The 25,061-nt window shown below is 43.3% G+C and overlaps 1 protein-coding gene across 1 annotated transcript in view; it reads right to left on the reverse strand.

Annotated features, from left to right (window-relative positions):
- The window catches only part of OBSCN (obscurin, cytoskeletal calmodulin and titin-interacting RhoGEF), a 301,647-nt gene that overhangs the window by 54,271 nt on the left and 222,315 nt on the right, over window positions 1-25,061 (reverse strand). Inside the window, exons 75-80 of the mRNA XM_044676976.1 lie at window positions 22,804-22,981; window positions 21,432-21,545; window positions 20,816-20,983; window positions 19,349-19,451; window positions 18,031-18,160; window positions 16,858-16,963 (exon numbers count right to left, since the gene is read on the reverse strand). Of these exons, the coding sequence (XP_044532911.1) occupies window positions 16,858-16,963; window positions 18,031-18,160; window positions 19,349-19,451; window positions 20,816-20,983; window positions 21,432-21,545; window positions 22,804-22,981 (799 nt within the window). The remainder of the gene's footprint in view (window positions 1-16,857; window positions 16,964-18,030; window positions 18,161-19,348; window positions 19,452-20,815; window positions 20,984-21,431; window positions 21,546-22,803; window positions 22,982-25,061) is intronic.

Below are 25,061 nucleotides of genomic sequence, written 5' to 3' on the forward strand. Positions count from 1 at the left end.
CTCACATGAATAAATAAATGCAATAACTAAGCAATGGCCTCTGGCTACATTTGGAAGCTGCTCAATGTTCCAAGTGCCATGGAGAATATCCACCTTTCCCCCCTCCCCAATCTCTAAGGGGAGCAGAGGAGGGAACCATTCCCCTCTTCCTGTTCAGTCTCTTGTCCCAAGCTCACTTGAACTATATCCTACAAGGCAAGGGTGTTAAATAAAGAATGGTCTCTTCCCAACTACCTCCCCAGATCTCCCTTTTCATCCTAGCTTTCCTGGCGTGATCCATCCTGGCTAGTGTTCAACTGTGATCCTAAGGCAAGTGGGTGGGCCAAGAAGGCTGCAAGGATTTTCTCTAGGACAGGCCAGGTCAGGAATTGGGATATGTTCTCGGGACTTATGGTACATGGCCACATGGCTATGTGAAGTAACACTGAACTATCTGTGCCTGGTATCAGGCAATATATCTGTTGGCCAAAAACCTGCCTAGTAAGTTCAGAGAGGCTTTTACCAGAGGGTTGGCCACCATGGGATGGATTCTCTTAGCCACAGCAACTCATGAAGTTTGTCTATTGTTGTGTGGAGGGGTTAGGAATCTGTGCAGATGGAAGGAGTATCCATAATGATGAAACTGCTGATTCATGAAATATGGTGCTGGACATGGATACTTTCCCCAAGGGCTAGACCTCTAGGCCAAATGTTCCAGCCATGATGAAAGCATATCTTAGAAAGGATAGATAAAACAGGCATCGTGGGGACAGTCACACACACTAAAAAGGACAGTACCTTCTACTATCTAGCTAAAGGGTTTTTTTTGGCACCTTGGTTGGAGAAGGAGGAGAGAGAGAGAGGGGATGAGTCAGGGATTCTATGTGTTCACTGTCAAACAGGCTTTTGTAGAGGGAGAAGGTGACCCCTTTCTTGCCTCCTTTACTTCAGGGAAAGAAAAGAGTCCCTTGACCCTTGCCTAATAGATACCTACAAGCAGAACGATATAGTAATGCAGGGTCATGTAGCAACCATGTTTCTGAACAACATAACTGATAAACATAGCTGTTCTTGTTTTTTTAATTGTTAAGTACATAACCTTAGTGAACAGAGAGGAGAAAAAGAAAGGAACCATGCCCACTCATTTTGACTTCTCACACATTCAAATGCTTTAAATGTTCTTTGATGGGGTGGTTTTTCTTAGCTAGCACTTCTTGGGGTCCTGGTTTCATTCACAGCAAAGTTTTATTGTTCAAAAAGAAACTAGCAAAAGGCACTCGGTTGAATTCGCTGCCAAAGTGACCAGGTACTGTCCGTGTTGGACTTCTTCCAAAAGGGGCACTCGGCTCAAGAATTAGGCAGAAGCAACTGAGGAGCTTTTAGGTCAGCACCTAGGAAATATGTCCTTCAATTATGCAGGATGTGTTTCCCCCAGAGGATGTTCAATTCCTTATGGCCACTGTTTGGTGAAGTAGGAATGGGGGTGGAGTGGGAAGAAGGAGGATGACTCTCCATTTTACAGAAGAAAATTAAGGCTCCTAAAGATTGAGTGACTCCCCAAAAGTCACTTCATGAGCACGAATAGAGTCCCAGGTCCTCTACTCTATCTACTAGACTATCCCGACTCCTATATTTTGGTACATTCGTTCCTTGAAGCAATAGCTTTTTAGAAGAGAAGTCTTGTATATTTCCACTCTGTGGAGATATGGATGAAGACTATGATGAATGGATTCAAGCTTGGAAGCCATTTAGCTTCATGACAAACTTGAGAGGTTCATGAAAGGTGGTTTTGCTTTGGCATGCTGGCTCAAGGTGACCAGGAGTAATACCATTACTCCCATTAGGAAATTAAACAGCATGAAACTGCAACAGGCAGCAAGAGATAGGGTTGGGTACAGAAAAGGAGTTCAGTCAATGCCTGCTGATTTGATTGGCACTTAAATGAGGATACCCTGATCTCCTTGACACAGCTGAAAGGAGGAATTTGTCCTTAAATTCTTTCTGGGGAGGACTTGGAAAGTCACCTTCATCTCCTGCAACACCAACAGGCCATATACATTTAGGGCACAAACACAGTGTCCTTCAGCTGTGCAAGGATGCTCTTCTTCCTCATTTCACTCTGGAATGATGTATGCCGGCTGTGATTGAAGCTTTGTAGTGATCAATTGTGTGAGTAGAGGTGGAGTGTTCCCATTGATGCTTGGAAATGTCCTTGTCCTTCTGTGGCCTCATATGGACATTCGTCACTCTGCTTTCCCAATTCCATTTCTTGGTGTCATAGATGGCCCTCCCTCTCCTTTACATATTCACATCATCTTTTTGTAAATGAATTTGGAGTTTGGTGGGCCATGTTCCAGGGATACTTTCAGCTCTGGGAAGCATCATGACTATCTGGGTTGATGTGCAATGTGACTGTCTCGCCAACAGTACCAAAGCTGATGGTCTGAGCAGACACTTCTGTCCGGAAGCTGGGCTGGCTGTGGTCGACTGAGTGTTGGACTTTGGTACAGAAAGCTGGCTTCACTGGGAAGGGAGGCTGGTTTCCAGGAGAAGCCCCAGTGCCTATTGGTGTAGGACTGGCTGGCTGGGACCTGGGTGTGGCTGCCATGTGGGTCTCACTCACATGGAAGGAGATATTGGTGGGGCCCATGGGCTGCATTCCCATCACCCTGGATGTTGACAGAAATGCACCCTGGGGAACATGTTCCTTGAATTTGCTGAAGAAGCCCAGAGGGGGCTTTGGAGACACTGGTCGACCCACATTGAGTAAGATGGGTTGACCAATGGTAGGCTCATTGATCTCGGTCTGCAGTACAGAGATTTCAAAGGGTTTGTCATCAGTGGTAATGGAGGGCTGATCCTTGCAGCCAAAGGTCTCCCCTTCCTGGGGAATATAATCTTCAAGATCTGCCAATGTCAATATTTTGCCATTGTGAGTGAGGATTTTGGTGTCACGGCCTTGGATATCAATTACATCTTGATCCATTGGCTCGTCAGTTATAATGGTGCTTGTGCCCTCTTCCTCCTCCTGTTCTTTCTCGTCTTCCTCTATCATGGGGTTCTCATGGTCTTCCTCGGCAACCATCTCTTCTTCAGCAACCCAAGAGCTAGGTAGCTCACTGGGGTCTATGGCTTCCAGTAGAGAGCTTTCTGGGGAAGGAACAACTTTAGTCTTTCCTGTATTATCCGTCTCAAAACAGAACACAAAAGACTCTCCAACACAGGCCTCTAATGGGGAAACAGTTGCTGAAGGGTGATTTCCAGGTCTTTCCCAGAGGAGGCTCTGGCCTTCCGCTGGGTCAGCAGTATGGACATCATTGCCAGCTTCCTCAGAGCTGCAGGGTAAGCTGAGGTCTTCTTCATTTAATCCGGTGGTTTCTTCCTCTTCTGCCTCAACCACCATTGAAGATCTATCTGAGAGACCATCAGCGGATGAGGAAAACTTATCCTGGGCCATCAATGTGTTGTTAGAGTTATTTGTGTTGGGGTCTTCTTCAGAAGGCCTGGGCCTTGGGCTAGGAAGGGTGAAGGTTAGAACTCCTGAGTTGTCCTTTTCTGGCCTGGATGGAGAAGTGCTCCTCTGGTCAGATTTCTTCACTTTGACCTCAATGATCTCTTCTACTTCTACCCATTTAGGTCTCTGCTCACCCACTCTGGTTTCCACAATGGTGGCTCTGGATGTGGCTGCATGGTGCTCCCCAACCTCAGTGACATACAGTTCTGGGATGACAGTCGTCCTCAGTGCCTCAGACTCTGACCTCAGGACCTGTTGCCTGCTTGCTGAGGAGTAAAGTGGCTCTGGGGTCAGCATGCTGGACCTTGGGGTCTGAGCAGCCGAACGCCGGGAAGGTGAACGAGAGGGAGATTTGCTGTGGGATGTCCGTTGCCTCCCTCTGGGGCTCTTCACCACTGTAGTTATCGTCTCTTCTCTGATGATGAAAATGCCAGCAAATAAGTGGGAACGGAGATAGAAAAAGGCTTTCTTAAGTCCCTTATTCATCAGCACACACACATGCCTTTGTTGACAAATGAAATGTTAGTTTGGTGAGCGGTGAGAGTGTGCTGAGAAACTCCCCAGACATACAGCACTCTCACGTCTATAAGTAGCCTCTGTTAAGATCCTGGTTAGATGGGCAACAGCATGCCATGGGTGTGGGAATTTATTGTCAACACATTTCACAGTCCAACTGTTTCCAGTTTGGTGGCTTCAGTGCAGAATGATTATAGAGTCCCCCAAAGAATAGGTATTTGGACCCTTCTGTATCACACACTCCCTTCACCGCTAGTTATTAATAATTAGCACAGACTCATTCAATCAAAGAACCACACAAGGTCAGAACTGGATGGGACCCAATCGTGTCCATACCCCTCATTTTAACAGATGCCGAAACAGGCTCAGAGAGGTTAAATTCCTTGTCTAGAATCACAGAACTAGTGAATGTCAAAGCCAAGGCTCCAATCTAGGTCTGGGACGATAAACTCAGAGTTGGAAGGGACCAGGGAAACCATTACATTCAACCATTCTCATTTTATAGAGCGGGAAATCAAGTTAAAGTGCCTTATTCAAGGTTAACCATCTAGGAAGCAGCTAGGTGGCACAGTGGATAGAACCAGGCCTAGAAACAGGAGGTCCTGGGTTCAAGTATTGCCTTAGACACTCACTAGACTCCTGGGCGAGTCACTTGACTCTTTTTACCTCAATATATCATTTATTAAAAATGATCTGGAGAAGGAAATGGCAAACCACTTAAGTATCGTTGCCAAGAAAATCCTAAATAGGGTCACGAACAATCAGACCTGAATGAAATAACTGAACAACAGAGTGTCCAAGATTCAAATTTAGGTCTTCCTGATTCCCAGACCAGTGATGTATCCACCGTGCCATCTAATTACCTTTACTGTAAAATGAAGATATAATAATCCTACTTCATGGGTTCTGTGAGGAAAGAACTTTGTAAAGCTTAAAGCACCATAGCGATGGGAGTTAGAATTCCCGTTGAGAGAGGAACCAAGAACCAAGAAACATTGGATTGTAAACCATTTGGCCCACATTAGGAAGAGTCATTTTGGTGAAGGAAAAATGTTGGACTTGGAATGGGAGGAGCTAGGTTCAAATTCTTGCTTTTCTTGCTAACTCTGTGACCTCATATTTATCATTTAATCTCTCTAGGTTATAGAAATGGAAATAAGTATTATTAAATGAATATTATAATAAATTAATAAAAGAAGAGTTAAGTGAGTCTTCCCTCTCAGATTCAGTTTTTTGAAAATCACAGGATCTATGAATTGCTTCAAATCAAACATTCAAAATTATCTTAAAGTAGGCAATCATCTATGCATTTAACTGGATCCCTCTATTACATGCTTAAGACTTCATTCCTCTTAATATTTTTCGCTGTCAGTAGCCCCAACTCATAGGTAGAATGTAAGCTCCTTGAGGGTGGACATTATTTCAATCATGCCCTTGTATCCCCAGCTGCTGGCACCATGCCTTGCATACTTAATAGATGTAACGTTAAACTGTTGAAAGGAGACTTCTTATAGCCTTGGCATATCGGAGACCTGTGCCCTTGGTGGTGGCAAGGACATTAAGGGGAAGGCGCCATGCCTGGCTGCTCCTTCTTTGCCTTTATTCTTGGAATGCCAAGCCTCCTTTAGCTTTTATCTCAGGTGCCAGCTCCTATGCCAACTCTCTCCTCATCCAAGACAAGACAGTCTCATTCTCCTAATAATTAGTACTGTAACTCCTCAAATGATCTTTTATTTGCTTATATGTATGGACCTTTTCTCCCTTCTCTATAATATGAACTCTTTGAGAGGAACAGGAACTTTTTATGTATGTAGGTAAGCATTATGGAGCCATACATATGTATAATATAAATGCTCATAAGTTTGCATGCAGCACTGAACAAAAGGGCCTTGTACATAGTAGGTGCTTTATTTTTTAAACCCTTTCCTTCCATCTTAGAATCAATACTTTGTATTGGTTCTAAGGCAGAAGAACGGTAAGGGCTAGGCCATAGGCATTAAATGACTTGCCCAGGGTCACACAGCTAGGAAGTGTGAGGCCAGATTTGAACCTAGGATGTCTCATCTCTAGACTTGGCACTCAATCCACTGAGTCACCCAGATGCCCCCAGTAGGTACTTTATCAATGTTGAACTTAGCTGAATTTTCTATACCATCGTCTCTGGTTTGGAATTCCCTCTTGGCTTCTCAATAGAATGGGAGGTCCTTAAGGTTAAGGATTGTTTTCCCTTTTCCATCTCTGTATTTCTAGCACCTAGCACTTTGCATATAGTAGGAACTTTAAAGATTCATATTGAATTGAATTAAACTGTCTAGGCCTGACCATTATACCCAAAGGAATAACTGAAACCCTCCTCTGAGCACAGGCTCATTTGATTAGAGAATAATTGGGTCCCAGGCCCTTGTAGGGTGAGAGTATGGATGACTCAATAGAAACTGATCCTTTTCCTTTGGCACTGATGACTTATTGGAAATTACTTAAGCTTCCTGGGTCTCGTATTTCATTTGAAAAATCAAGGGGTTGGACTGAATAAATTCTGAAATCATTCTAGGTCTAACATTTTGTTCTAAGGCCTCATCTGCTCCAGTGGTCTAGGATTTTATTCTTAGTCTTTCCCCATTCTAGGCCTGAACCTCTTTCTGTTTAAAATAAAAGGGTTGGACTAGATGATCTCTAAGACCCTTTCCATGTCTTACGATTATGACCATATGGTTGTCAGCTCCAGAAGGTTGTCAGGCTTGTTATTAAGAAGAGCCAGAGAGTAGCAGGAAGGGCTGGGGCCTCCAGTTGGGTCTAAAGGCCAAGGAGCTTTGGAAGCAATAACTATTTCCATAGGATTCCAAGCTTGCAACCAGACCTTTTTTTTTACTCTTTAAATAATGATGTAGCCAGGGAGTTTCCCCATAGCCTGGAGTCTCAATTTGGGTAAGGCTGGGCAATAGGAAACCACATTGATTTGGTTCTCTACCCTCCTCAAGGAAGAAAGGAAAGAAGAATGTTCTATTGCCATGGACCATTTCAAGAGCAGATGCTTTTGGTCACAAAGGAGATGGAGTGAGAGTGTGAATGGTTCAATCCAAACTCACATCACATCTGGGCATGCCACTTTCCTCTCTAGGCCTTAGTTTAACTCTTTATAAAATGAACTTGGATGAGATGATCTTTAAGCTTCCTTCTAGTTCTGACATTGCCTATTCTTTCTATGATTCCTTTTGGCTCTAAAGAGCTAGGACTCTAGGTCTTTAGGACAGAATTTTCTCTTGAAGTTTAAAGGCAGAAAAGTGGCAGATATATTCAGATGCGAGTAAAATGAAGCTGCAAAGAGATAGATTCCAGTCCTACATAAGTAAGGAAAAAAAATTCCAACAAATGGAGCTCTCCCAAAGTAGAATGGGCTGTCTCAGGAGGTCATGAACATTCCATCACTGGAGGTCTGAATGGAGGCTGGATGACCATTTGTTGGGGCATATTATAGGAGGGACTTCTGCTCATAATTAGGTTGGTCTAGCTCAGTGCTGTCAAACTCAAATAGAAACAGGAGTCATTAATCAATACATAAAAGGTCCCTGCTGGCCACATATTGACCTAGTTTTAAAATGTAATGTTATCTATACTGTATTTTTCTTTATTTTGTTAAATATTTCCCAATTACATCTTAATCCGGTTTTGATCATAGTGGGGAATTGACCTGTAGACCACCATCTAGACCCTGTGGTCTAGATGACCTCTGAGGTTCCTTCCAGCTCTGAGAATCTGTGATTCTGAAATTCTATAATTCCAAGAACCCCAGATTCCATGATTCTGAGTTCTCCTGAGTTTGAGACTAAGGACTCTGAGAGTCTGTGATTCTAAGCTTCTGAGAGCCTGAGAGAAGAAGAGTTAAGAGCCTGATGTGTGATTCTGAGATTCTATGATAAGGAGGCCGATTTGGCATTTGGCCAAAGAGCCTCTACCCTTTGCCTCCCTGGAATTCCTAGAGGGGGGCTGGGTCACTTTGGGGAGCCCTGGCTGGGTACAGAGTTCCATCCTGCAGAAGGATGGTACTGGGCTGGTCTGCTTTGCCCCAGAACATCACTGGGCCACAGGAACATGGGCTTTGCAAGGCTGGCAGGGGGAGAACGCAGGCAGGTTAGTGCACATGCAGAGAGGCAGCACTGCAAAATCCAGGGTGAAGAAAACGTCAGCACTTACATGATGATGGTTTTCTTGGGCACTTTAGTCTCTTGCTCGGTGACTACAAAGAAAACAGTAGGAACAGCAAGGGGTTAAAGAAAGGCCAAAGCCAAGAGGACTGAGCTAACTGTTAAGTTGATCCAAGGACACGAGGAAAAGCATGGGTCATCCCAGTCATGCTTTTGTGGTTCTGAAGTGCTCCTTGGTGTGTCTGACACATGCCAGCTGCGGGATGTGGGGCTAGTCATGTAACTTCTTTTATCCTTTGTAAAATGAGGACAATAATCTTGGACTACCTACCTCATAGGCTTGCCCTATGGAAAGCACTTTATAAACCATTTAGTGCTAGGGATATGTGGTCTATTATTCATGTGCTATAGGGAAAATAGCATTGGACTAGGACTAGGAAAACCTTAGGTTCACATCCCAGCTCTCTAACTTACTACAAGCGTGATCTTGGGAAAAATAATTTGATCTCACTGGGCCTCAGTTTCCTCATCTGCATAACTGATATGTGTGTGTATGTGTGTGTGCATGTGGATTAATGATCCCTTCTAGCTCTATCATTACATGCTTTATGTTCTAAGGTACCTTAAAACTTCAACTTTTTATGTTGTAAATTTCCTTCCATCTCTTACATTCTATGTTCCAAATTCTCCCAGATTCTGATATTCTCTGTCCCATGGTCCCTGGCACCTCTAACCTTGGCATGCTAATAATCTATGTTCTAAAGCCCCTTCTATCCTTACTTTCTAAGTTCTAAGCTCTCTCTAGGTCCTCACTTTCTATTGCCCTTCTAATATTCTGTGTTCTATGCTCTAAGGTCTCTTGAGATGCTAACATTCTGTGATCTAAAGCCCCCTTTCAGGTCTGACATTCTGGGTTCTAGGTTCTCTCCAAGCACTGACTGTCTACATTCTAAGGTTCCCCGTCATTTGAACATTCTGTGAATCTATAGGGCCTTTGGTGAACATTACATCACAGATATAGGATCTTTTTTTCTTAGTTTCATAGCCCAGGTTTTTCCTTCCAAGTTGGAAAAACATAGGTCAAAAAGAAATACTCTTCACAACAAGAGTCCATTTTCTCTTTGTAAAAGGTGGTCTAGCTTCTAAAGTATGGCACCAGACTAAAATGGTGTCATTGAAAAAAAGTATTGGACTGGAAGATGAGTGATCTGGGTTTGAGTCCCAGCTCTGAAACACACTAGATGCATAACTGTGGACAAACTGCTTTATTTCTTTGGGCTTTGGTTTCCTCATCTATAAAACAGGGATAAATAAAACTGTTTTAGGATATATTCAGGTAAAGTGCCTCAGAGCATACTATAAGTTTTAGAATCCTATTCAAGTAGGAGATATGATCATAAACAGAGCTGAATTATGAGTTTCTCTAGGGAAAGAGTTCCCCTATAGAAGATAAGAGCCAAGCTTATGGAAACTCCCAAAGGATTCAATTAACCAACTAAATGAATAGAAAAACTTTATGTATAAAGTGGAGTGAATTTACTAGCCAGGTGACCTTCAGCAAAACTCTAATCCTCTCAGGACTTGTAAAATGTAAGAGTCATTCCAGATGGCCACTGAGATCCCCTCCAGCTCTGTCCTAGAAGACCTTGAAGGGCACTACCAGTTCTGATAGCCTAGGGTTCTTTAGACGTGATAGGCTGAACTCTCCATCTTACTCAGTTTCCATCCTTGGGCTTTGGCAGGAACTAGGGGATGTGGAGGGAGAGAAAAAGAAAACAGCCAAAGAGGAGGGACAGTCTTCCTGAAAAGATATAGGAAGTTATATATCCTCTCTTCTTACCATTTTTACTTTTCATTATGATTTGTCCCAGGTTAGCAGAAGGAAGGCAAGGAAGTTAAGATCAACTCTTTCCCTCTTTCCATAGTAAAGGTGACTTAGAACAATAAATATTCTTGAAAGATTTCAGGTCAGTAGCAGAAAAGACCTATATAGACCCATTAAAAAAGAAAAGCTGATGTTTCCCTCCCTGTATCCATGAGGCTTGCTCCATTCTCAAGGGAAGGCACTACAGAGATCTGGGATTTTTGGAGCCTGGTTACATTCTTCACTGAAATAGGCTACAGATACTGCATGTCTTAGTAGATGGCTTTATCAGTTGCTATGGCCAAAAATGTTAGTCCTCTGGTGGCCTGCTGATGAGGATCCTCTCTGAACTTAGCCTTGATGGTCCTCAAATGACATACAAAGGTCTGTAGTCTGAGCCTTTCCAGTTTGGTAGCTTCCACCAGAATTTGTAGGTCAGAATATTAATGGAAGTCTCAAAGGAAAAGGGAATTAAAAACTTCCAAATGGCTATGACCACAAGGTCAGAGTTCATTGGTTCCTCCAAAGGAGACCAATAAACCTATGAATGTTTCCTGACCCCAAAATCTAGATTCTAGATCCAAAGGGAAGGCCAGGTTGCCAGGCATGTTTTCTTTCTTAAAGGCCTGAGATCAGCCTGACAAAAGCTCCTCTACATCAGTGAAAAGAAGCTACCATAATCATAGAGGCAGGGCAAATGTATGAGTGTAGGAAAGGAGAAGCTGTTGCCTATTGCCTTTAGGAGGATTCCATCTCCACTGTAGAGTTGCCTCTAGGCCACAGGTAAAGGAGAACCTGATCTTCTGGACTCTTGTTTCTTACAGAGTGGTTCACTATACTGCAGGTACAGAATGGGAGTTTTTTCTTGGAGTAGGAGAGAGGGAAAGTACCAGGTAAGATCTATTCATGGAGGGGCAACTATGTACATTGACAACCAGGACTATGGGGATCCTAGGTTAAAATCTGGCCCCAGATGCTTCCTAGCTGTGTGACCTTGGGCAAGTCACTTAACCCTCATTGCCTAGCCCTTACTGTTCTTCTGCCTTGGAACCAATACACATTATTGATGCTAAGACAGAAGGCAAGGTGTTATTTTTTAATCTCACTTTATGGAAGAACAGCATTTCTTTGGGTGAGGAAGGTCTTCCTTCCTATATTTCTTTGTCACCCTGTGTTATATATGGCCCCAGGGAGTTCCTATGTATTGGGCCTGGCTGGGAGCTGTCTGAGATCTTGAGACCATTGAATCACTGAGTGATGAGGTCTCTGTGCCACAAAGTCAGCAATATCCACCTGCTTGCTCTGAATCCTTGGCAGGCCTATATCACAGGTCATGGTGCCTTTCAGCCAGAGATTTTGAGACCCTGACATGAGTTCACAAAAGGGCTTTATGGAACATTTCCCCCATTGACAAATTCTGAGGACTATTTTTGTCTAAAGAAAGGGAAAATAGGATAGAAGATACTTTGGGTTTCCCATTTTTGACTCAGAAAAGAAAAGAGGCAGGGGCCCTCCTTGAGGCAGCAGACGCTGCCAGTTTACATATAGTCAACTGTCCAACCTCTCTGATTGTAGTAAATTATTTTTCCCCATTGAGATAGATGATGGAAAAGCAGGTCTCCCAGGCTCCTACTTATCCTCATTTGTTTCCTAAATGGACCTCAGTTAAAGTAAGTTCATTGGAAACAGTATCTCACTTTCTTCTCCACACGTTCTTTATAATATTAATCTATATTAATATGTATAAGGTTCTTCCTGTATGCTATTGCTATGTTTTGGAGGACCAGATAGGGCCTGTACAGCTGTTGGTACATTCCAATGGAATCCAGTGATCTTTGGGTAGCCATGGTTGCTTTTGGTACCTTTCCTTAAGTGATAACATGTCATTTGAACACTTCAATCATTAGAGTGATGAAGGACATAAAATATGAGCTAAATAGATACTGGACTTAGCAGTAGGTCCATCCTTACTTCTTAGCCATTAAGGCTAAGCTTTACTTTTTAGCATGGACAATCCATTGTTTTTTAAACTCTTACCTTCTGTCTTAGAATCAATATTAGTATTAGTTCCAAGGCAGAAGAGCAATAAGGACTAAGCAAATGAAGTTAAGTGACTTGCCCAGGGTCACACACTAAGGAAGTGTCTGAGGCCAGATTTGAACCCAGGACTTCCCATCTCCAGGCCTGGCTATCTGATGAGCCATTTAGCTGCCCCCATTCCTTGTTTTTTAATAAGCAGGTACCATTGATGGAGTGAATCTAAATTAAGTGCCATGTCTAAGTTAAGTAACATAGGAAAACTGTCCCCACCCTGGGAGCCTCTGAAGGATGGGATTGATTTAGGTAGAATACATATGAGACAACGGGATTTGGGTGAAAATTATAATTGGAAGTTGAGCCTATGTGAAAAATAGAACCAGAGTATTTGAATTTCTGATCTGTTAATGGATTCACTTCCATTATCATTCCTTCCAAATAATTTCTTCATTAAAATTGACTATTTGATCCTGGTAGAGAGCAAATCCCTAATGTACTTCTCATGTAACATTAAATATTACAATTATGAGCATCTTATTCCCTGTCTAGATTCTGAGATCCCTAAAGATAGGGGCCTTTAAAAATCTATATTCTGTAATTCCTTTGAGGCCTAACATAGTTTCTTACATACAGTAAATGTCTGAATGCATGCATGAATGAATCTTTCCCCTAGTTCATCACTTCAGTGTTCTTGGCAGTTGAAGAAGGCAGCTGTGCAAAGCAGGATTTCTCGATATGCAGGTTAATATGCTTGAAGCATTAAGATCAGGCAGGAGCTTATTCCATCCTTGGCCACAGATCTCTCTGGGTTAATGGGTTAAACCAGCTATTCACACATTATGAAACATAGAGATGAGTGATGCACTGGAAACAGGAGACAATATTGAATGGTGATTCTGCGTGAGACGTCGTCCCCCAGTTAGACCTTGCCCAGGATGCTGGTGGGTTGTGCTGTGTTCTTGTCACTCCCAAAGGCTAAACAACATTATTTCCATCACATACCCTTCCCTAAATGGGTTTTGTAGGGATGTCAGCTGCTGGGTCCCCACCTGGTTGAGTTGGCAAAGTCCCTCTCAAAGGGACTCTTCCTTCACTTCCAATAGCATGAGTTTTTAAAAAATTCTTTTTAAAAATTGATCAAAAATCTACCATATGATATTGAACTACAGTGAATCACCAGAAGAGACTAGCATCTAGTTTGAGCTTAGAGATGCTCAGGGGGATCTGAAATTAAGAAGTGACAGCAACTGGGAGCTAGTTGTGGAGCAGGTGTGTGTTCCCCATGCTGGCGGCAGGGACAGAGAAAGAGGGAAGTGGTGGGATTTGTTCAAGTCATGAGGAGGGCATGGAAACATTTCACCAAGGATATTCCATTAGGTTGTGTATTAGCAAATCTCTGCTCAAATCTGTGGGCTTTCTATATGTTAACCAAGCAGCTGTCATGAGCCCCCCTTTGGAAGGAGCCTGAGGAGGTGATCAATTATTGGCTAAAGGAGGTCAGAGGGCTAGAGTCTGGCTTCCATACCTCCCCAGAGGCATTAGCCTGAGAAGTATGATAAAAGGGTTTTTGGTCAGTGGAGAGTGGCTGAACAGTAATGCTCAAGGGCACTGTTGTTTCACTAGCTGATTCAATAAGGCACCTACCGAGAAGGGCTGAGGGTTATAGGACGTGAGAGCTGGAAGGAATCTTAGAGAACTAGATCTCATCTAGTCCAACACTCTCATTTTACAGAATCAAAAACAAGTTTGCAGAGGACAGTGGACTTGCCCATTGTAATTCCTTAAGTCTGCTCATTCAACCAATTCCAAATCCATTTAACTGTATTATTATATATATATACATATATATATATATATATATATATATATATATATTATATAAAAAAGCCAGAGAGACCCAAACCTAGGCTTGAATCCCCTTTTCTGACACATTCTCTATGTGACTACAGGCAAGTCACTTAAACTCCCTGAGCCTCAGTTTCCTTTCATTGGGAGGCTAGGGATACCTTCAATGTCTACTTCATAGGTTGTTTTGAAGATTATATGAGATCATCTTTGTAAAATGCCTTGCAAATTTCAAATGTGTTGTATAAATTTTAGCTATTATTTCTATCCGTCTTGTTCATGGAGACATCTCCCTCTGTCCAAATCTTTCTCATTTAAAAAAAAATCCAGTATAAGCCCCATTTCTTATAGAATGAAAGAATTGTAGAATATCAAAGCTGGAAGGGACCACAGACCTCTCACTTCTCTGCCTGAGCAGGAATTCCCCTCTCCAACCTCCTTGACAAGTAGCCATCCAGCCTTTACTTGGAAACCTCTAGGGATGGAGTGCTCACTAGCTCAAGAGGCAGCCCATTCCACTTTGGGGCATTTCTATGATGATAAGGCTTAAACTCCAGAAAAGGCCTTCTTGGAAAAAGAACTGTCCCTCTTCTTACTCCTCCCCACCATGCTGAATCTTCCCTTGGCTTCTGTGATGCTGCTCTCTTGGTTCCTGATCTCCTCTGATATGTCTGACCATTCCTCAGTCTGCTTTGCTCTGGGTCACCTTCCTCTTCCTTCCCATTAAGTGTGAGAATCTCCCCAGGCTATATCTGGGAACCTCTCCTATGATCTTGCTACAACTTTCTCCTTTGGTGATTGCATCAGTTTCCATAGGTTAAGTTGTCATTTCTATGCAAATGATCCCCAAATTTATATGTTCTATAACTGCAGGTCCATGCTGAGCAATCAGTCAATTAATAAATGTTTAATGAGAACCTACTATGTGTCACTCAGTGTGTTAAGCAAACACTTTACAATTATTATCTTATTTGGTCTTCATAACAACCCTGTGAGATAGGTGCTATTATTATTCCCACTTCACAGATGGGGAAACTGAGGCAAAAAGAGATCAAATGACTTGCCCAGGGTCATACAACTAGTAAGTGTCTAGGATAAGATTTGAACTTGGATCTTCCTGACTTCAGGTCTGGCACCTATCCACTGTATCCCCTAGATAGCTGTATTACTGACAGCCTGTTGGATATCTCTACTTGGATGTCCCACAAACATCTCAAACTCTACGTGTCCAAACCAGAACTTGTCCTCTTCCCTCCTCTCTTCCCAAAGCCAACCCTCCACCAAACTCCTCCATTTCTATTGATGATTCTATTATATTGATATCTTTCCAGTCACCCAGGGCCTTGGAATCATCAGTGACTCTCCTCCCTCAACTCAACTCTTATATTTGATTAGTTTCCATGTCTTATCAATACTACCTCCACAATATCTCTTCTATTGCAATAACTTCCTAATTAGTCTCTTGGCTTTCACTCAGCCTTCTCCAATCCATCCACACAACCGCCAAACTGACATTCCAAAAACACAGATCTGACCATGTCACCCGAAACACAAAAGTCTACAAAAACTCCCTATTGCCTCTAGAACAAAATACAAAATCCTCAGCCTGGCCGCCCACAATCTGGCCCTCATCCAGTTTTCCATTTTTAATTCACATTATTTCTCTTCATCAACTCTCTTTTCCAGTCAAGCTGGCCTTTTACCTCCTACAAGGATATAGCATTCCATCTTTCTTTTGCATGAGTAATGTTTCCCCATATCAGAAAGGCATACCCTTCCTCACCTCTGTCTGATAAAATCTTTTTCCTTCAAAGCATAATTCAGGTACCCTCTTACACAAAGATATTTCCTGATCCCCTCAGCTATTAGTATTTCTCTCTCTTGAATTATTTTGTGTATATTTAATAATGACTTGCTTATGTACCCATTATATTTCCCCATAGACTGTAAGCTCCTTGAAGATATGGATCGTTTCAGTTTTGTCTTTGTATCCCCAGCTCCTACTATAGAATCTTGCACATAGTTGGGGTGTGTGTGCAACAAATGTTCATTAAACTGAATTGAATAATTAGACTTTAAATTCTTTAAGGGCAAGGCCTCACAATGTGCTATATTTTTTGCAAGACCCCACCTATCAGTCTGTACCTGTCATATGTGTAGCAAATATATATTTATGATAGGATCTTGTTTCCAAGGCCACTGGTGTGATGGGAATTCTTTCTATAGTCAATATGACTATGACACACATAACCTATTTATTGCATTACCTTCTTTCTTTTGTGTATGCCCTCTTCTGGCAATAGTGATCAATGTCATCTGTAGCTCCGATTCTCCCAAATGAAATGGGGCAGGTCAGAGCAAGATGGTGCCTTACTTTCATCAAATGCACTGCTGTTAGTGGTTGTCTTTTTTCCATCAGAAACAGCCCTTGCACCTTCATATCCCAGGAGTTATTCCTTCCCACCTTAAAAACCCAAACTTAGAGGACCCTTCCTCCAGGATGGCTTTCTTATTTTGGCAGAAGGTCATAGCACGATGCTCCTCAGATTGAATTTGATGGATATGTTACTGAAAGCTTCCTCACTGATTGCATGTGGCATTGGGCTGTCTACCACTGGTGTGTTTTTCTGTGTTTTATAATAAACATATTCCATAAGTCAAGACTTATTCTGTGTCTCCTCCCTCCCCCGCCCCGAACCATCCACAGCACCCGGAATCCAAAGATTCATTAAAGAATTAGCTGAACTAAACTGAGCTCTGCCTTTGAAGCGGCGAGGAAGGGCTCAGATGCAGCGGGAGGCAGTGAGGGACCCTGGGCTCATGTTACACAACAGCTGAGCCAGCCCGTGGGGGAGACACCTCATCGGAGAACTGGCAGACATAGTCAATGCCCACCCATAGCCGATGAGAGGGAAAGTCAGCAGGATACTTATGGAATGGGGCACAAGGAAGAATCCTACCTTCGATGGTGATAGCCTGCTCTCCTCTCTTCTCCTGGGCCAGTAAGGCTGTACTCTGCACTGACAGCTCAGCTCCACTGCGGGCCGATCCTAGCTTGTTGGACAGCTATTAATATTCAAGGAAAATGTGTTAGAAATCAGCCTAAGGCAGGAGTTCTTCACCCAGAGCCCATAGACACCCAAAGGATCCTGGGGTAGATTTCAGGGGGACCATCGACTTGAGTAGGAAAAAAATCATGACACCTTTATATATATATATATATATATACACACATATATACATATATATTCTATTGATCTCTATGTGAAATTTAGCATTTTTCTCAGTTATAAATTTCAGTGATAAGAGTAGTATTACTGTAGTATTAGTGGCATCTATGACTGTCCCCAATAGGATCATGGATGTTTTCATATCACAATGCAGTTGTTGCAGAAATCTAGAGATATCCTTCATGTTCATTTCTGCTCTAGTTATTAGATCTGCCACTAACCCACACACGATCATAGTCTTCCCATGTATTTGAATATAACTGGCTTCCATTGTAGTCCTATGTGCTTGCCACAAATGTTTGTTTCCTTTCTTAATTTATGCATTTAAAAACATTAGTCAGAGAAGGGGCCCAGAGGCTTCCCCACACTGCCAGAGGGACCCAGGACACCAAAAAGGTTAAGAACCTCTCACCTAAGGTCTCCTGGGGTCACCAAGACATACTTTGAAAGAGGAAAAAAAATCTGGATTTGAATTCAGGTTTTGACATTAACTTATCTGAATTTAGGCAAGGTAAGTTCCCCGCTAGGTTTTAGTTTTCTCATTTATAAACTATGATAATCATAGAGGACTTCCTTCCTACCCTCCACTCTCCAGCCTGATTGCTTTGAGGTTAAAATGAGAACATAGATTTGAAAACACTTTCAACATTAAGTGCTGTATAAATTGTTTTCCCACCCATTCATTCCTGGGAGGGTAGGATCATAGTGATCAGATTATGAATGTAGAGTTGGAAGAGACTTTGGGGGCCATCTGATTCAATTCTTCCATTTTACAGATAAGAAAATGAAAGCCCAAGGAAAGGAAGTGACTTGCGCCCAAAAGGAAGTAAGCCCAAGTTCCTCTGCTCCAAAGCCAGCGTGCATTTCCCTCTAGTGTATTGCCTCCAGGCCTCCCCTACTCACCTCACACTCGTAATATCCCATGTCCTCCCGGCAGGCCTTCTTGATCACTAGTACCAGCACCCCACTCCGGGGTTCATTGAACATCTGGTATTTGCTGCTCTCGGTCAACGGAGTGCCATCCTTGTACCACCTGTGGATAGAAAGCCGTGAGGGCAAGCCCATGCAGACACTCGTTCAAAGTAGGCAGGGCAGAGATGGCAGCCGAGGGTGCTACGAGCCCATACCCAAATCTGAGACTTGGGGGACAATGACTTCTCAGCCCCTCAGCCTTCTGCGTCTGCCGGGCTGATCTGACTACTCCTACCTCATCTATAATGCCAACGTCCACCTTGTCATACACTTTCTACAGTCTCGATCAATCCTTGTCTTGAGGTCATTTATAACTTAGCCACCTCTCTACTGGGTACCCCAACGCTCTTTTTTCTCCAACCCAAATGATTCCTTTCAAATTCCAAAGGGGCCATAGAATTCTAGTGGCTCCATCCTTGCCTGATTTTATTGGTTTCAATCATGTCCTCCTCAGTTTGCATCTCACGACAACTGAGGAATCTTAACTTCCTCCCTATCCTCATACAAGCTCTTAAATTGAATTAAAATGAAATCCCCATTAGACTCTACTGAATCATTTTCCAGCTCAAGGATAGCTTTCCTGAGGGGTGTCCTTCCTGGCCTGCCTTCTGGAGGGTCCCAGTGGGGATGGAAAAAACACAGCACTGGTGTTTTATGAGGGAACATCTTTGGACAAAGAGATGAGCCACTCATTTAGCATGAAGGAAGGATAACAAGTAGGGAGACTGAGCACCACAGGGGTCACCATGAGATATTTAAAGAACGAGAGGAAGGCTACGGCATAGTGGATAGGCCATCTCTGAAGGACTTAGGGAAGGGCAAGGGCTGATAGGAATGGCCAGGCGGAGAGAGGCTGTGTTCTGCATCTTATTGAAATTATGGACTCATTTCAATATGACATTATCTTTATGGATGTCTTTTTTAAAACCCTTACCTTCTGGCTTAGAATCCATGCTAAGTATTGCTTCTAAGGCAGAAGAGCAATAAGGGCTAGGCAATGGGAGTTAAGTGACTTGTCCAGGGACACAGAGATAGGAAGTGTCTGAGGCCAGATTCGAACCCAGGATCTCCTGTCTCTAAGCTTGGGGCTCTATCTACTGAGCCACCTAGCTGACCCCACCCCACTCCTTGATGTCTTTCTTCCCCTTTACTCTCTCTTTTGAACTCCTTAAGGATGGTTTCCCCAACTCTCTAGAAAAGGCTGATGACCATTCTTTGGTTTCCAAAAGGAGGCATTTCAGGGACCCACCTGATCTGGGGAGAAGGAGCTCCCTCGATGGTGCATGTAAACTGGATGTCTTCACCTTCCACGAAGTGGGCATTTCGGACTTTGTTCACAAATCGTGGAGGGACTGCGAGCCAAGAGAGAAGTCAGTCCATCCTGTCCCCCTCTAGCTTTCCCTTTTCAGGGCCCTGAGGACGCACTCACCATTGACTTCCCTCCTTCCCCTCCTCAGTGTCTTCTTGCTTTCCCTTCGCCTCCCTGATCCAAAGATGATCTTGGGAAAGAATGTGACTAAATTCATGCACATTGAGGCAAAAGTACCCAGGCAAGATGTGATGTGCTAACGGGACCAGGAACATCGGCATTCTAACACTATCATGCTTTAACCAAAGGAATGACTCTGCTCCATACAATGCATGCAGAGATCCATGTATACACAGGCAACATGTATGTAGGATGGTATTCTGTGGGGAAAAGGTGTATAATACATGTGTGTACCCACATGTGTGCATGGAGGCCTGTATCCTCCCCTGACAGAATGAAAGGCCCTGAAGGGCATTTGCTTCCATTCTGTCTGGTACACAGACACCTTTGAGTAAATACTTGTTGATTAATTGTTGGACTTGCCAGCATTTGTGTATCAGCAGAAGAAGTAAAGTTCTGGTCCAAAGAGGGGCTCTGCCCCTAAAATGAAGCCTCTGGAATCATGGAGCCAGAGGCCTTCAGAGCCAGAAGGGACCTGAGGCCCATCACCTTGTTGTGCAAAGGAGGAAACTGAGAGCCAGAGGTGGAAAGTAACTGAGCGACGGAGGGGTCACTGACCAAGTCAAGCTTCGGCCCTAAATTCTCTAACTCTGTAGGGAGTAATCTTGCCACTCTGAAAAGAAAGTGCAGACTTGTGTAATGGGGGGAATCAGATCTGCTGAGGGGCCAATCAGATGCCTGATTACGTCCATGCATATACATATCTATCAATCACATAACATTGTATGTACTTGTTATGTTTATATATAGGCACTGGACTAAACAATCTGTAATCTTTATATATGTATATGCAGAAAGAAGGATAATTTAAATATGAATGTTAACATGGCTAAATAATCACTAGTAGAGGCTACACTTGGAGTTTTTTTTTAACCCTTACTTTCTATCTTAGAATCAACACTTGTATTGGTTCCAAGGCAGAAGAGTGGTGAGGGCTAGGCAATGGGGGCTAAGTGACTTGCCCAGGGTCATAGTATTGGAAGGCAGATTTGAACCCAGGACCTCCCATCTCTTGATCTGGTTCTCTGTCCACTGAAGTCACCTAACTGCCCTTTAAAGTTTTTACAAGTCAGATTATTTTTGGAAATTGTAGCCTCTCCTTGGAGGCAACAAGACGGTTGTTTTGGGCAAGGGGCTCTCTCCAGTGCTCCTACAGTCCCCAAGCAGTAGCCCCTTCCCCAACAGCACTAAGCCAGCAAGCTTACAGGAGTCTCTTAGAGGACTTACCTAGCACGAGGATCTTCCCCAGGGTACTGGCATTGCCAGCTGCACTGGCAGCAAAGCACATGTATTGTCCCGAGTCCACACCCGTTAGGTTGTCCAGGATGAGGGCGTAGGAACCATCGGGGTCCTCTATGAAGATGTGGTGACGGTCTACATCCACTGGTTTCCCATCTGGCAGAAAAAGAGGAACACCAGCTATCATACTCCAACACCTTAGGATGGGGCCAGAATATTTGCTTGGGATGTAGCATGGCTAGAGGGGAGGCTGCTTTGAATTTGTAAAGCATTTTTATATATATTGTCTCATTTGACCACATAAGAAATCTGTGATGAATGTACTACTGGCATTATCATAACTGTTTTTACTGATTAGGAAACTAAGGCTCAGAATGGATAAATGATTTTATTTACTATATTTACCTAGGTGGTGATTTTGCAAACTGAGGTCAGGTAGGATTTGAACCTTGCCTGGTGGTGCTGTGGTCTAAATTGCACACTGGGCTTGTCTGAAGGTGCTAAGTATTCTATGATCATAGTTGTGGAATTTAGCTGCTTGATTCCAGGACAGGAGGTCCCAAAGGCCCCTCTTCCCCAGTTCCTCTTCTAAGGGTCTTCCTACCTTTATACCAGCTGACAATGGGCTTTGGGATCCCGGTCACCCGGCAGGCCAGCTTGACAGTCTCACCCAGCTTGGCTGTGCAGTCTGCTAGCTCTTCCTCAAAGTCTGGAGGATCTGAAAATACATATGGGACATGAGGATACTTGAGGGGCAAGCAGTCTTTCAGGAAATAAATTCAAGAGTTTGCCCATGCCAACAAAAATGACTAGTCCACCATAAGGAATTCTAAGCCAGTCATTTTTATTTTAGAAAATAGCCACAAACACTAAGACTTCTCATTTATTACTGCCTGGCTCCCCTGTTCTCTTATCCATTCATCTATCCATCCATCCATTCACCCACCCACACACATACCCATCCATCCATTCATCCATTTATCTATCTACCTATCTATCCATCTACCTATCCATTCATCTGCCAACCTATCCATCCATCCATCCATCCATCCATTCATCCATTTATTTACCTACCCACCCATCTATCCACTCATCTTCAATCCATCCATCCATCCATTCACCCATCCACCCATCCATCCATAATAAGTGACCTTAAACATCTCCCAAATGGAGATGATTCACTCCCCAAGCTTAAAAACCACAATGTCTTCCTCTTATCCAATGCCCATAATTGTCCCAACTTCTATGCATTTTAAAGTTTAAAGGCTCCTTCTAGCTTTGACATTATATCATGTAATGTGCCTTATAGTTCTGGCATTCTGCTTCTGAGTCCTCAGGTTTTCCCAACAGTTGGGGTATGGATATAGTACAAGGTTCTGATCCTTCTAGAATAGCTGATTCTGTGCATATGTAATCTCCACCAACCAGGCCTCAAGTCTCCAATATCTTAGTAAATAGTCTTTGTCACCCGGTGGCTCATGTAGCCAGCCTTCTAGGGTAACAAGCCTCTCCACACTTAACTAGGTTGCTTTTTTGGAAGGCATATACCAAGGTTTCTAGCATTATGGGTCCTGCCAGGGTGAGGCCTCCCTTGACACAGCTCTCAAGAACTCACAGTCACTTCCAATCAATGATGATGTATCTGAGGCACAGAAAGGGGATGGATGAGACTTGCCTAAGGTCTCACAGTAGCAGAAATGATCATTTAAATCCAGGTTTCCTTGGTTCAAACCTAGCATTGTTTCTACCACAGGACAGAATGTCTCCCAGAATAGACTTGATCATCTCTCCAACATGGTGGAATTAAACAAGTCTAAGAGATCTCAGTCATTCCATAACAAACCATCCCACAAAGGAGGCTGTGGGAGGAGTTTTGTTGAATCAAAATAATCCCCAATCCCTAAGAAGAGCAGATCCCCCCACTCAGCTCTGGGCTGAACACTCCCCCCACCCTACCCCAGCTGTGTTCTACTTACTCCAGACAGGTAAGGAGAGCCGCTGCTGGATGCCACAGATCTCCTTTACCCAGGAATTCTTGATGATGACAGTACGTGCCTGCAGCAGGTACTTGCGCACTGAGTCTTCCCGCTCATGCCAAACCTCGAAGGCCCGGTCATCCCCCTCCACCTGGTCATTCACGTCAATGTTGCTCAGCTAGGGTTGGGAAGGGCAGGGTCAATGTGAGAAATGAAGTTCATTCTCTCCCTCCTCCTGTCTTAGGAAGACTCAAGCCTGAGCTTAGTTCAAATGGAAGACCCATCCCATTCTAGGTAGCTTAGTTGGCCACTCTTTATCCTAGCACAGAACTGATCCAAGAGGAAATCAGATGATTTAGGGCAGATAAAGCTGGCATTTGTAGAACACTTTAAATTTTGCTAAGCATTTTGACCATATTAGCTCATTCAGTCCTCATAACAACCTTGTAAGGTGGGTGTTGCTATTATTCCATTTTATAGATGAGGAAACTGAGGTTCAGAGAGGGCCATATAGCTAGAAAGGCAGGATGCTAACTCAGCTCTCTCTGAATCCACTACACCACAAATGACCACCACAGGAGTCTGGGATTGTCCAAAGAAATGACCTAATCAATTAATTCCTGTGTTTTTCTCCCATCCTCAATTATTATTATTACTAGTGATAATAAAGATCAATAATAACTATAGGTAGAATTTATATAGTACTTTCAGATTTACAAAGCACTTTACAAATATTTGATTCTCGCAATAATCATGGGGGAAGGGTGCTATTATTATTCTCCATTTTACAGAGGAGGAAACTGAGGCAGACAGAGATTAAGTGACTTGCTCAGGGTCATGCAAATCATATATAGGTGAGGCAGAATCTGAACTTGGGTATTTCTGACTCCTCATTGCCTCTTCTAATTCCCCCTTACAGTTTTGCTTGGCTAGCTTAGCTAGGAGAGATGAGCTTCAATCATTGGGGTATCAGTTCAGTCTCAAATTGGGCATAAGTGTACACAGATCAGACTATATACATTGAACTGGAAGGGGCCTGATCAGGCTCAGAGAGATGGATCCTAGATCTCAATCTTGGACCTTAGAAGCCATCTTGATTTGTGTTACCGTTATTTAGTTATTTTTCTATTGACCCCTTTTGTGGTTTTCTTGGCTAAGATACTGGGGTGGTTTGCCATTTCCTCCTCCAGCTTATTTTGCAGATGAAGAAACTGAGGCAAACAGGGTTAAATGACTTGCCCAGGGTCACACAGCTAGAAAGGATCTGAGGCTACATTTGAACTCAGGTAGATGAGTCTTCCTGATTTCAGGTCCAGCACTCTATCCACTGCGCCATCTTGTTTTACCATCCCCTCCTGCCCCCCACGTTTAAGAGGTGAGGAAAGAGAAGCCTAGCGATGTGAGGCCTAAGGTCACACAGGTGGGAAATATGGCAGAACCAGGTTGTTGGGTTTTTTGCAGGGTTGGAGGTGGGAGGGTATGAATGCAGCTGTGATATAGGGTGGTCTGTGAGTCAGGAGACTTAAATTTGAGTCCCAGCTCCCTCATTAGCTGTTTTCTCTTCTGCAAAAAAGAGGGCAGACCAAAGGATCCCTAAGGTTTCTTCTAGCTCTGGCCTGCTGTGATGCTGTGAACTCTAGTGTTCTTATTGGTTTTTGCCTCCTTGTCGCTCTGTGAGAGAAGGCACAGGCGATGCTGTTCCCTGGGAATGATTCCTTTCGTTGACCCAGCACTCCATGCTCTTCAGAATGCCTGTTGTTTTATACACATGGACATCTGAATCTTGCCTCTGCTATTTATAGTGATGTAATTTGGGGAAGGTCAATTCCTCTCTCCAGACTTCAGTTTCCTGTTCCATAAAATGAGGAGGTTGGATGAGATCCTCTCCAGTCCTGACATTCTTTGCTCTGCATTTTATATTTTAAGATTCTTCCTAACTCTGACATTGTACATTCTAATGTCCCTCATAGTTCTGATGTTCTGTGTTCTGTATTCTAAATGTCCTTCCCACTTCTGACATTCTATGATTTCAGATCCCTTCCAGCATGGATCCTATGAAAGTGCCTGTTAAAGCCTTATTTGATCAAAGGGATGCTGGGAGCAGAGGACGCCAGCACCATCTTCTGTCCTCAAAAGCTGCCTTTGATAGGATTTTTCTCCTTGGTCTGGAGTGTCCTTTACTCACCCAAGGGCTTCGGTTTGTCTCATCAGGATTAAAGGGGCAAGGGTTGCCATCCCATGGCATAGGATTGGTTCAT

This window comes from Gracilinanus agilis, chromosome 1, assembly GCF_016433145.1.
Source record: "Gracilinanus agilis isolate LMUSP501 chromosome 1, AgileGrace, whole genome shotgun sequence".
Lineage (NCBI taxonomy): Eukaryota > Metazoa > Chordata > Mammalia > Didelphimorphia > Didelphidae > Gracilinanus > Gracilinanus agilis.